Source organism: Malaya genurostris, chromosome 2 (assembly GCF_030247185.1).
Source record: "Malaya genurostris strain Urasoe2022 chromosome 2, Malgen_1.1, whole genome shotgun sequence".
Classification (NCBI taxonomy): Eukaryota; Metazoa; Arthropoda; class Insecta; order Diptera; family Culicidae; genus Malaya; species Malaya genurostris.
The window spans coordinates 322,154,681-322,167,901 of NC_080571.1; the positions used below are offsets into that span (position 1 = coordinate 322,154,681).

Consider the following 13,221-nt stretch of genomic DNA (forward strand, 5'->3'; position numbering starts at 1 on the left):
ATTTCCCGAGAGAGAATCGCAAGATGACAATTATTGCAGAAAATCGAATCGATGATTCAACTTGATTTTCGTACTAGGTTGCAATATTTCAAAACCCTTGTGTGGAGCATTCACAGACATTTTCATAGACACAACTTATACGAAGGTTATATGCACATAGCTAGAATAAGCGGCAATAGTAAAATGATTCTGAATCGGATCGCGAAACGAAAATAAGCGGCCGTTTGTTGCTTCAGAGAGGATCCCCAAAGCAGCGTGCTAACCTTTGATTCTCAGAAATGTCATCGAGAGAAATTCGCTCTCGCCCTGGTGTCGATTCTATGTTAAATGAGCCATGGCGGGCTTTTGTTGTTGCGATGATATCCGTCTCTCTTTGATGGCACTGATTCAATCTTTGGAGAGTTGCCAGTGAGCGTTCTTTGATACAATAAAAACCATCCTTGCCTACGATAGTGAAACTCACTTCGTTTTCTCAGAGATGGCCTAACCGACCAAAGAACTGTTTCGCTTTGTAGGTACACTGGTTTACGGACAAACCTTTTTGTTTTTCAAGAATCAAGGAAAATTATTTTGCAAAAAACACACATTTCTATATGAGAATATAAGAGATATGAGAAATGCATCATTACGCCACTAGGTGGATTAAAAGTTTTTTTTCCTTAGTTATGTGGTTATTTTTTAAGCGAATTTTCAGTCGATCATAGAAGCTGCGGAGTACTATTTTACAGACCTTTCGAAAAAGTTTTTCGAGAGAAATCGAAAAATTGGAAAAACGCTTGAATAAAGGGGATTTAAAAAACAATTTTCATTCCCAAGGTTATTTTTCATCCAACATTTAATAATCTGTGTAGGAAAAAATCTACTGTTTAAATAGATGCTACAGTAAATCAAAGTAAGGAAAATACTGTGTTTATTCTTTACAACCTCCGTTAGCCAACTTGAAGACTCGTTCAACAAGCGTGTTGTTTCTTGATTGCCTGTACACATCGTCGGATCGCGTTGTAGGTGTTGATTTTACTTTCTATTCCCAAGTTGAACATGGTTTGTAGAATCTGCGGGGCGTACTCCTGCAGGCAAAGTGTGTACTCGGTAGCTTTATCGAGTGCCGATTGAACAACGGCTACGTCTTCGTGGTAGAGACATTGTACAAAAGCCGACAGTGCGGTGCTGTTCGTGGAAGGATTTCCGGGATTATGCTTGAGCCATCGTGTAACGAGACCGTGTGCCGTCTGACGGATCGATCCGGACGAATGAGTTAAGAAGCGAATAATTTCGTCGAAAACATCTTCCAGAAGAGCCGGGCGCTTCGCCGTTAGAGCATCAACCTCTAACAACGGCATCGATATATCTTCTATATCGCGCGAACGCAGTGCATGCGTTAGTTCCTGCCAATGTTGTGGTAAAACTTCATTTTTAATGTACGGAGACATCATAACCGCAGCAGTTGTCTGCTGCTTGGGTTTGATTTCGTCGCTATCACACTCCATCGAGCTTCCTGCAGCAATCGGTTCGCCAGAGTTTCCATTGATTGCTTTAGATGAGCGCTGTTTGAGCGTGGATAAACCCTGCACTAATTGCTGCAGAGATTGCAGATCGTAGTGTTGTTGTGCAAGATCGTTTAAAAGGTCCGAATGTTTCTGTACGTATTCAATAGCCATTTTGGGATTGGCGCTGATATACCCCTGCAGTAGTTCCATGAAGCGGTAGATTAGAGTGTAGGTTTCTTTCACGTTTCCGTGATTCCTCAACAGAGCAAAGTAACAATCTAATGCATTTTGAAAACCAACTTGGTAACTGTCGTTGAATACTAGCGGCTGTAACAGTTCCAAAACTCCGATCACCTGGTGAAACAGATGGAAGTGATATTCCGCGCGGAGAACCTGCAGATCCATGTGAGCCCTTCCCTGGAGCATGGTGGCTAAAACTGTCAACTGGCGCAGCAACAGAATCGGGTGGGACGCAGCTAACTTTCTAACAATGAGTTCCATTTCAGCAGACATTTGTTGAAAATCTCTTGGATTGGAGAGACTTGTAATCGTAGTTAGAATGTAGTAGGCAAACTTATCTCCTACACATCCCGTAGCGTGCCGAACGTCAGCATCATAAACTCCTTTAATGTGAGGCATTAAAAATTTCATTGGTGGAATGTTGAGGTACAATTGCTGCAAAAATATTTTAGATAACGGGTCATTCTTTTTATCAGCATATTCCACCATCGCACTCAAATGCTCGTATTTGTTTTCGATACACTGAAGAAGTAGCTTCACCCGTTGACACATCCGTTCATGTTCTGCTTCCGCTAGTATGTAATCGATGAATGTTTTAATCTGCTTCTCGTTCAAGGTCACAATGTACTCGACCTGTTCATGTTTTGGAACGGCTTTGTCCCGGCCCTGCCAGAGTTTTGGGTTTCTATTCATAGCATCGATGAAGTCTAGAACCGAGGCTGGGTCAAAGCTGGGATTAAATGATTCCATCAAAATTTCAATCGTTTGATAGAGCGTTGCCCAGCTAGCCTGATGACTAAGTAGTGACAGTAAATAGGGCCGAAATTCGGGCAACTTTCTGTTGAACAACATATCCATCTGAATCTCCTTGTTGACTTGAATAACCTCCGAGTCGGCATCGGCTAACCAATCCACCAGCATACCTCTCTTGTCGAACTGTGTCTCCGGCGATTCCATCTTAATTTCCTTGAGACGCGTAGAAATTACGTTGATCACTTCTTCGTTATTTGTGCTGCGCAGTTGTTGTTTTCCTTTGCGCTCCACCTCCGCGGCTTTTGTGGTCGTTAGTACCTGAACCAAGCTCTGAGATTGCTCTTGATGTTGCATGTTGTCCTTCTGGGCAACTTTAATCAATTGCTGGCGCTTACCGACCAAAATCTGGAAGGCGAAATAAAAAAAACATATTATTTCTAATTATGAATTTTTCTTTTGATTTGACGTAAAGGCACCATAACTAAGTTTAGTTTTTGCAATTACTGAACGGAAAAACACATTGAGAAGACAAACCAGACAATCGAACAGCCTTCATGGAATCATCTTTTCTGTTTTTCCGTTCGATCTTTGCAAAACCTGAACAAAATATTTGATATTTTGTTGCCTATAATTTTAAAATATCACCTGAAGCAGAACCGTATTGGGTGCCGGATTCATGTATTTGATGATTTCGTCCAAAACGTGCAGTAGATAGTTCAAGTTGGCAAATTTTTCTGCTGGAACTTCCAGCAGTGACCGGAAGAAGCAAACCATTTGCGGATTTTGAACCCAATTCTTGATTAAATACTGTCCCTGGGAGCTCTTCAATAATTTGCCCATATGATTCAACGTCTTGTTGGCTGTGGTTTCCTGTGTCTTATCGGACTTCGCTCCACTCATCAAGAGTCGAATTAATTTTCGATATTTTGGCATGTCGTGTTTGCTAATAACTGGATTCGATAGAATAATCTCAACTGCTTCTTCAATGTCGTTCGGCGCGGTGGTGGATTTGCTCTGTTCGGTATGTGGCCGTCCACGGAGGTCTTTGCTTATGTCAACCTGCAGTGTTTGCATTACTGGCATATTCATCGGCGGTACATTCATCGCCGGGGCATCACCAACAGACTGTTCGTCCAATTCTAACGCCTGGACGGATATATGACCATTTTTAGCTCCACGCGCTTGCTGGATTTCAATTAGCTGACCCAAATATTTTTTGTGCAGAATAGCATTATTAACCGCTTCGAATTGTTCAATGACGGCTCTGTCAAGCAGTGCTAATAACTTGGACATTGAATTGATCGGTGTACCGAAATTTTGTACAAATAAAACTATTTGATCTGGGGTCAAACCGATAAGGGCTGCGTCAACCAACCGATCGACGTTACTGCGAATCATTTTGAGCTTTAACCAATCGGGCAATATTTGCACAGGTTCCGAAGTCTCAATGTTGAATGCCTGCGGAGGAGGAGCTCCCTCCGGGAACCAATAATCGAGAATTTGTGACGCCACCGGAATGAAGGTAGAGTGCGTCAGAAGGATCACGAACGCTTGTATTATGTTCAGATGTATGTGACACTGACTTTCGTCCGAAAATTGCACCAAGAGCAAATCCTGGTACTCGGCAAAGGTTTGTGTAATTTTGTACTCTCTCAGTTTGATGAGAAAATTATTAAACATAACAAACAAACAGTTCAGTGTTTGCACTCGACCTTCACTTTGATCGGTTACCGTTGGTATGATGTGCGAAAAAATGGTACTGCGTTCCACTATCAGATGGGACATATCCATGACGTGTTCCAACATGTCGGCCTCCGAATCCATCGACGTATGAGCCGCGATAAACTGAATGTAGACCATCACAAGCTCGGGTATGTTTTCCACCTGACAAGCTGCTCGCAGCTGCAACACTACATTCGGCCGGATATACACGAAGTGAGGGATCATCGGTAGGTACCGAAGCAACCAATCCGAGTTGTTACTTTCTATTGGAACTGGATCGTTGTCTTCTTGAAAAACCTACGGAAATAAAGAAAAAAAAAAAAAGAATAAAGTTATTTCAATGTCCGCACAGCACTAAAACGGAAACCTCTCACCTTCAGTAGTAATTTCAGTCCACGAATCGCTGATTTTCGGGCATGGTTCGAAAAGGACGACAGTCTCCTCAGGAAATATTCGAATATTTCACAGATCATCTGATGATCGCCGGTCTCATCCTGAATAACCTTTTGCAGGAAAACCAGTAGGTCCGCTTCGCGACTGTTCTCCACCACAACCGTACTGGAGTTGGACAGCAGAAACTCACACAGACACTGTACCGGCAGGTGGTTGAAGTCGCCGTCGCTATTTTGCACCAAATCCGCTAGCCATGGCATCGATTGTGAAGTGCCTTGACGTTGGATAATTTCGAGCAATAGATCCGGTTTACGACTACGACACAAAAGGTGACCCAGCCGATGGGTCACGTTGAGCGATTGGATCTGCTCCAGAACTTGAGGTGGAGGACGACGAGCCACTCCTCGGGGATCCATCATGATCAGCTGGGATAGTAGTAAACTGTTTTGTTCAGTGATAACATTAGAGGCAAGATGATTCTCGAATTCAAGGATGTGCGCTTTTTCGGCAGCAGAAACCTGCAATTCTTCATCCGACGATTTCGTCGGTCCGATTTGATTGGTGATGCACATTTCCATTAGAGTACGTAGCATCGGATACTGTTCCCAGCAGAAGGAGCCAAACATGGACGGATTGTGGGAGGATATCAAAAGCAGTATTATCCAGGTCTTCCAATAAAGTGAGGCTATGGCAAGATTCGGTGGTTCGTAGTTCGGTGGCAATACAATGTTATCCGGATGATGGTATTCAGACATCTTGAAAAGAAGATCAATAATTTCCAGGTTGGCCACTTCTAAAGGCGGATAATCAGTGTGACGCAATGATCCCGCTCTACGAACAAGTTGATCGATTATTTCCATGGTGTCCGGGATGGTGAAAGGAATCTCCTTTGTAATACCGATCAGTATGATGCGTAGCATGGAGTTCTGTTGCAGAGGAATTTCCGAAACTATTCTCAGCAGCGGTGCTCTCTCCGGTTCTGGTGGCCACTGGTCACCTTTGGCATATGCTTCCGGCGAATCTAGCAACAGTATTTTGTGAAAAGCTATTTTAAAATCATTGGGAGATGGTTTAAACAGCACTGGAACGACTTCGTGCATCCATGTCAAGGCATCGAATTGAATCGTTGACATTTGTTGATAGAAAGATACTAGTGCCGGAGAGCTTTTTGGTTCGCGGCCACTTCGAATCGACGCATTAGCTTCTCGTATTTGTGGTGAAACGGAAAGAAACATGCACAGGCAAATTAAATCGGCGATCGAGTGAAATATTCTATCCCGAAACTCGGAGCTCACGATTTGGGGTGTCAAATCTGTTCGGTTGATGAGCAGAGCTTTACAAAACACCATCAGATGGATGTCGTACCTTAGCATTTTGACTAACTCTCGCAAAAATACCCTTAGTGTGCGAAGAACATCCTCCCGCTGCAACAAACATTCCTGGTAGATCTCTGCCAAATGGGTAGCGGATTCCGATGGTTTAGCCTGGAACATAGTCGCTAGCATTCCCATATTGTTCGGGTTCCGAGCATTAGAAAGCTCATTCTGAATCACATATTTCAGCATCAAAATCAAAATCTCGTCCTGAGAATTTATCATCTCCTTGAGACAGATCATGAAAATATTGATCAACGGTTTAGTTTTCAATCTCATTTTAACCAAATTTGATAGAACTTCTTGATCTTTCGTACTTTGACCGGTTACATTGTAACAAATGAAAGTCAGTAATTCCTGCGCCGGCTTCATAAGTTTACCATTATGGATCCACAGCTCTAGACGTGGTATCGCAACAGCTCTAATTTCTGGAATTCCACAAGCCAAAGACAAAAATTTAAGAAAGTTTCGTGTCGAACAATCCGGAGCTTGTCTCCGGTTGAGTTGATCCTTAGCGGCATCCACCACCATTTTCTCGATTTGTTCCTGAATGTGGGCGAACCGTGGCGGATTAGCATCCGCATCTTTTCCCAGGGAATCACCAAACATTCCACTGTCAGTCGAGTGCTCGTCATCGATAGTAGGATTTTCTCTAGCACTCGGGTTCAAAGTGCTGAGTTCCGGTTGCAACATCCATTTTGGTGGAATTTTCGTTCCGAATGCAGCTACACAATTATCTGTGAACGGGGCACATTCCTCGTAATCCACCCAAACACGATCGTTCATGGCATCGTCTATGTACGCACGGATCAGACTTTCTGGCCACTGTTTCTTATCGCTGTATCCTCTGGCCAACAAATTGCATGCCAACACATGAACTGTCGGGTTATTACGACCCTTGAAAGAGTTTTGACTATCTCTTTTCAACACAGCAATCAATGCTGAAGTGATAGTCTCGTTGCAAAACAAATGTGGTCTTATTTTTGCCAAGTACAATAATGATAACGAAAGAACCGATTCTGACTTCGATTTGGGCGAAACAAGCAATCTAATCGCACCGCAAATGTATCCGACGACGCTGTCACTGTCTTGCTGGTCAATTGAATTCAGAACTGACGATACAAGATCAACCGACTCGCAGTCCAGTGCCATTTGTTCCCAATATTCCAGCACACTACTGGAACTGGAGCTGTCTCCACCGGACGATGGTTTGCTAGTCCCTGGCAGTGAAGACGAAGGCCCCCCGGAGGAGGCTAGCTTAATCTTTTTTACTGCAGCACTTGCCAAAACTGAAGTGTCCCGTTTTCGTTCGCTAACTCCACCAACACTACTTTTTCCTTTGCCATCATCCCTAGAGCTACCAGCAGTTTTTGAACCCAGCGCAAAAAGTTCACTTTGCGGTAAGCTTATTTGCTTCTTCGTAGATCTAGCGCTGGAGCTTGGCTTATTACGATCCATTATCTAGAGAGGAAGAATTAGTTAATTATCAAGTTCGAACGAAAAATAAGCTAACTAGATACATTTTATATCAAATCTGAGACGAACAAACTGCACAAAATGTTCGTAAAGCCGACTAAAGTCTTATGATAAATGATAATGACAGCAGAGATGCCAGGTAAAAATTTAAAATATCTTCAGACAGGGTTGCAAAAGTAGGAAAATCCGAAAAAAATGTCTGCAGGCTTCAATTTCTCGATAAAATATGATATACAAAACTGCAAAATTGTGCAATGTAAACTAACATTAATTTTTAATTTTGAAACGGACATGCAAAAAGTCAATTCGTTTGAAATTCTTTCGATTATTTTGATGTGATTATAAAGATTTTCTTTTATATCACAATTCTGTTTTAAAGTCGAAAATTTTGGGTATCATTTTATACAAATAGTTGAGTGATAAATGCGGAAACTGCTTGGAAATTAATGAAAAAGAAAGTAAACAAAGAGAAACTGTCACTTGCTCGTACGGCCTTCTGAAAAATCAACCGACATTTGCAGGGTTGTTACGGAAAATTTCAAAATCAAAACGCGCGAAATCCGCGCGAAGTCAAAAACTAAAATGTGCTAAATCAGCGCGAAATTGAAAACTGAAACGCGCGATGTTCGAGTGAAGCGTTAGACAACCATTTTTATGCAGGTGATAATTTCCGCAGAACTTGAAAATTCACTTAAATATAATTTAAATATCTGCATAAGTTTGTCATATGAACGCAATAAATAAGTCCGCATACAACACGTCACTTCAAGAAATCCCATGAAAATGATTGCATTTTTATTCTACAGCTTTTTCGATGCTTAGTTAATTAATAAAAAATAAAAATGCTTACAATTGGGATATTGAAAGAAGTTAAACAGATTTCAGCGATTACATTTTTTTTGCTTGAACTTCTTGCTCGGCCATTTCCTTCTTGATAAGAAATTTATGGTAGACCACATCAGGATGATCTGATTTACTCTTTTTACTTTCAGTTTCAAGTATAATAGCGCCTTCTTCTGTTGTCAGATTTTACTCTAAATGTCTTTCTTTTCCTCCTCATCTTTTGCTCTTTTATTTGGATCAGGGAAAAGCCCACTGGAATTAGTTACAGTCAAACTTGTTCTCCAGCAGGCATAAAACCTCCTCATCTTTCGCATTAATAGATTAAAATCATCCAAATGATACATTTCCTTAAATCTAGTGCTTCTATAGTAACTAAATCTAATGATACAGTAACATAAGAAACGAATTCTTGATAATATTACGTGATAAATGAAAGTCGAAAGAATTGAAACATTTTTTTTAAATATGCGGCACATGCTAGCAATTCGTTATATCCATAATTAGTTCCAACATAGGGAATCTGAAAAAATTAGGATCAAAGATTACGACATCGAAGGCAAGTTGTAACAATTGCAATTACTCGGAGTAACCGATCTGCGATTAAAGTAGGTCTGCCACAAAACTAGCCTTACAAACATTTCGATGGACAAATAAATCGAACCCAATCAGTTTGCAGCGGTTATGGTAACTCGATAAGTTCAAAGGATATCTCCATGGAAGACGTCGGAGAGCTAATCGGACAAATTTGTGTTGAATCGCTTCAATGCGTTGGATATCGTTTTGGTAATAAGGTGACCAGATAACCGCAGCATATTACAGTTGAGTGAACTAAAGCGCAGTACGGAGCTTACAAGCAATGTACATCAGAGATTTTTTTAGTAACGCGAATAATGAATCCTAATAGCTTAGAGGTTTAGAACATAGTAAGCTCTATGTGCTCTTTAAAATTTAACTTTGATTCTAGAAGAACACCCGGGTCCTCAACAAACGATGCGCGTTCGAAAACAGTTTGTGAAATATTATAGTCGGACTTGAATACAGACTTTTTGTTACTAAAAGAGATGACGGAGCATTTAGTAGCATTTAAAACCATTTTGAAATATGAAATATGAAAGTCATCGGTAAACGATAGTTTCATACACTTGATCGAAATCAAAATTTGGATCGTTGAGATACAATAAAATTAATAACTGTCCAAGGTGACTTCCTTGAGGAACTCCAGAGATAACAGCAAATGGTGAGGTTGTACAGGCTCCTATTTTCAATATCATTCCATGACTAGTTAGATATGATCGAATTCAAAAATAATCCGTTTAATCCCAGTCTACTTAACTTGGAGATCGTTTGTGATGATTGATTTTGTCGAACGAAACAGCAAAATCGGTGTATATAGAATCTACTTGTAGTCGTGCTTGTAAAGAACGTATGATGAAGGGAGTGCAGGTTACTAAATTTATGGAAGTTGAAGGCTTTGGCATGCATCCATGTTGAGTCTCAAATATGTAGTCAGAGCAACTATGTGTTATAGAATCCAGAACTATAATTTCAAACAGCTTCGATACAGTGCACAAAACCAACAAACTAGAAAACCAACAAACTAGAACCAACAAACTATTAGAACAATTTTTTATCACCACGGATAGAATCCCAGAACTTCTTCGTTTTTTTTCTTGTCAGACTTCGTAAGCCTGTCGTGCAAATTTTGCTTTAAGAATGCGATTTTTATCATACACAAAATTTGTTACCATATTATTGAAGAATCGCATTCCATTTATTACATTCTTTGCATTATTGAATGTATTATCACTGAGACGATATCTTCCCTCTGACATCAATATTCTTGAGTGCAAAATGCTGAAATAGCAACTTGTATCACTCGAGGTCGAAAAGCATAAAATCGAAATTTTGTCCACTGAAGAAAACATTGGCTAGAACCGCCTTCTAGTAAATTTTAGTTTTATCAAGGTGAAAATTCGGCTATCTCGACCAATTTGCTGAAACGTTCACCCATCTTTAATTTTTAATGGGGTTTCATAAAACTCACAAACTTAAAAAATTTGCAAAGAATTTTGTGGAATGATGTTTTTTGAAATTCGCGCGAAATCCGCGCCATAGCATCAAAATCTTAGCAAAAACCGCGCCAAATCCGCGAAAATCGCGAAATCCGCGAAAACCGCGAAATCCGCGCGACCGTAACAACCCTGCATTTGCTGTAAGTGCATTTTCCGCTTTGATCAGCATCAAGCTCGGCTTAGCTTCTCGCACTCACTATGTCTTCAGCCTAATGTACGATTCATACGGTTCGCCTTCTTCCGTCACCGTCACCGGAACGTCAGTTTCCGTCAAAATTAGTTTAATACTTTCTTTATCGGAACGTTCACACGCTCCGTCCGTCAATACGTAATTAATGTTGACGGTGACGGCGACGAAGGTTGACTGTGACAGAAGGATCCGGATCGTCCGAATCGTACATAATGCCGCCATGCGCGTCAAAAAAAGGATAATTTCAGAAGCGTTTTCCGGAAACATAGCGAAAGTTATCGAAATTTTCCGGGAAGTAAAAAACAGGTGGAACCAACTGTATCTTCAAATTTAAAACAAGTAATAATCAAAGTTTTTTTAAGTATATATCATACACTAAACAGTTTACAGCAGTGTTTATGAAAGTCTCCTCAATATTTGGAAACAATCGATAAAGATTTGTAGCTGTTATGAGTTAGCCCGATTGTGAAGATCGTGTTTCAAGAAAAACGCGTTTAAAAATGTATCAAGATGCATTAAACGCAGGGAAGCGCCTGTGTAAACTATCGTAAACAACCAGTTCGAGATTCGCTTTGACCACGAGACATTTTTTCTCATTCTAAAGGGTTTTAGGAAAATTTAAGGATCACGTCAAATTGTTTACATATGAATGAAATATCATTTTGCAATAAAATAAACATCTCGAATACCCTGATTAGTGAAATGATCAATAATAAAGGGTGATTTTTTAAGAGCTTGAGAACTTTTTTAAACAATAAAACGCATAAAATTTGCAAAATCTCATCGGTTCTTTATTTTAAACGTTAGATTGGTACATGACATTTACTTTTTGAAGATAATTTCATTTAAATGTTGACCGCGGCTGCGTCTTAGGTGGTCCATTCGGAAAATCCGCTTTTTTATCGACAAATTTTGATCAGCGATGAGGCTCATTTCTGGTTGAATGGCTACGTAAATAAGCAAAATTGCCGCATTTGGAGTGAAGAGCAACCAGAAGCCGTTCAAGAACTGCCCATGCATCCCGAAAAATGCACTGTTTGGTGTGGTTTGTACGCTGGTGGAATCATTGGACCGTATTTTTTCAAAGATGCTGTTGGACGCAACGTTACAGTGAATGGCGATCGCTATCGTTCGATGCTAACAAACTTTTTGTTGCCAAAAATGGAAGAACTGAACTTGGTTGACATGTGGTTTCAACAAGATGGCGCTACATGCCACACAGCTCGCGATTCTATGGCCATTTTGAGGGAAAACTTCGGAGAACAATTCATCTCAAGAAATGGACCGGTAAGTTGGCAACCAAGATCATGCGATTTGACGCCTTTAGACTATTTTTTGTGGGGCTACGTCAAGTCTAAAGTCTACAGAAATAAGCCAGTAATTATTCCAGCTTTGGAAGACAACATTTCCGAAGAAATTCGGGCTATTCCGGCCGAAATGCTCGAAAAAGTTGCCCAAAATTGGACTTTCCGAATGGACTACCTAAGACGCAGCCGCGGTCAACATTTAAATGAAATTATCTTCAAAAAGTAAATGTCATGTACCAATCTAACGTTTAAAATAAAGAACCGATGAGATTTTGCAAATTTTATGCGTTTTATTGTTTAAAAAAGTTCTCAAGCTCTTAAAAAATCACCCTTTATTACCTTTCACGTTGTCGCTTTTACTCTTAATATTTAATCAATGATTGATGTTTTGGATTCACTTTCTCCGAGCCCCTGTATACGTTAAAAATCTAAAATAAATATTATTATTTATTTTCACTATCAAAATTGTCGGTCATGAATTGATGCGTTCAATGCCATTGTATGACATTAAGTTCTTGGGAATATTGAATGATATGGCGCATGATTTTGAATTGTTTTTGTAAAATTTTGTTCGATCCTGTAAGTGCCTGTAAATCTGTTATCAGTAAGTACGTTTCAGTTTCAGTTCTATCAAAGATAAATAATAAAGACATGTATGTGCTTACAAATATTTACAAAAAATCTGGTTCGTTCCCGGTACTTTCTAAAATGCTCGCACTCACCGCTTGGCGGAGCGCGAGATTAATTGCATTGTTATCATTTCGTTCAAAGTGTGCCATGAAATCTCAATATATACAAATGAGCTAACGTTTCGAAAGGGTTCTCACGGTTTGACATTTGCATTATGAATGCGATGATGGGAACTCAGAAGTGTAACCAATTTATCACCATTGGTGTCAGTTCCACGGAGGACCGTAGATGTGCGCCAAAAAAAGATCGTGACTGTCATGTCTGGAAATTCGTTTGTGGTTCTATTATGAATATCTAACCTCCCATAATAGAAAACAGATATGCAGACTCGAACAATTTTTTTACGTTGGAAACAATCAGTTCACTACTGGAACATACTCGACAATTCGCCTCGATCATTCAAAACGTTCCACTACGTTCCGGAACGGCAACAAAGTTTCTTGTCTCCTGAAATATTCCAACCAGAAAAATTTTAACGCTTCTAACACAATGTGAAAAACAACTTTATTCTCACGTCATTCAAATTACACGTGGATTCAATCGAACTAAAAAAATAGTCATGCGATTTTCCCCAACAGCGAAACAAAAATCTAGCTGACGTGGATGTAACTCCCAAAATAGTGTCTCATGTGAAAGGGATACCCAAAATAATGTTAATCACAATGACATCTGCAT

At 40.1% G+C, this 13,221-nt stretch overlaps 1 protein-coding gene across 1 annotated transcript; it reads right to left on the reverse strand.

The window, feature by feature from the left end:
- Positions 1-816: 816 nt before the first annotated feature.
- Positions 817-7,565, reverse strand: LOC131431312 (integrator complex subunit 1). The gene is made up of 4 exons (XM_058596941.1): positions 7,489-7,565; positions 4,577-7,429; positions 3,126-4,499; positions 817-2,885 (listed from the first exon to the last, which is right to left on the reverse strand). Exons 2-4 carry the CDS (start codon positions 7,424-7,426, stop codon positions 951-953), a joined length of 6,159 nt encoding a protein of 2,052 aa, XP_058452924.1. The 5' UTR covers positions 7,427-7,429; positions 7,489-7,565; the 3' UTR covers positions 817-950.
- Between the last annotated feature and the right edge of the window lie 5,656 nt (positions 7,566-13,221).

What these genes read in the sequence shown, in the direction of transcription:
- LOC131431312 (XM_058596941.1), bottom strand. Translation starts at nt 7,426, where the DNA reads ATGGATCGTAATAAGCCAAGCTCCAGCGCTAGATCTACGAAGAAGCAA. An exon ending in GACTGAAATTACTACTGAAG is followed by an intron (nt 4,500 to 4,576) that starts GTGAGAGGTTTC and finishes TTATTTCCGTAG; the next exon opens with GTTTTTCAAGAAGACAACGA. An exon ending in CCAATACGGTTCTGCTTCAG is followed by an intron (nt 2,886 to 3,125) that starts GTGATATTTTAA and finishes TTCGCCTTCCAG; the next exon opens with ATTTTGGTCGGTAAGCGCCA.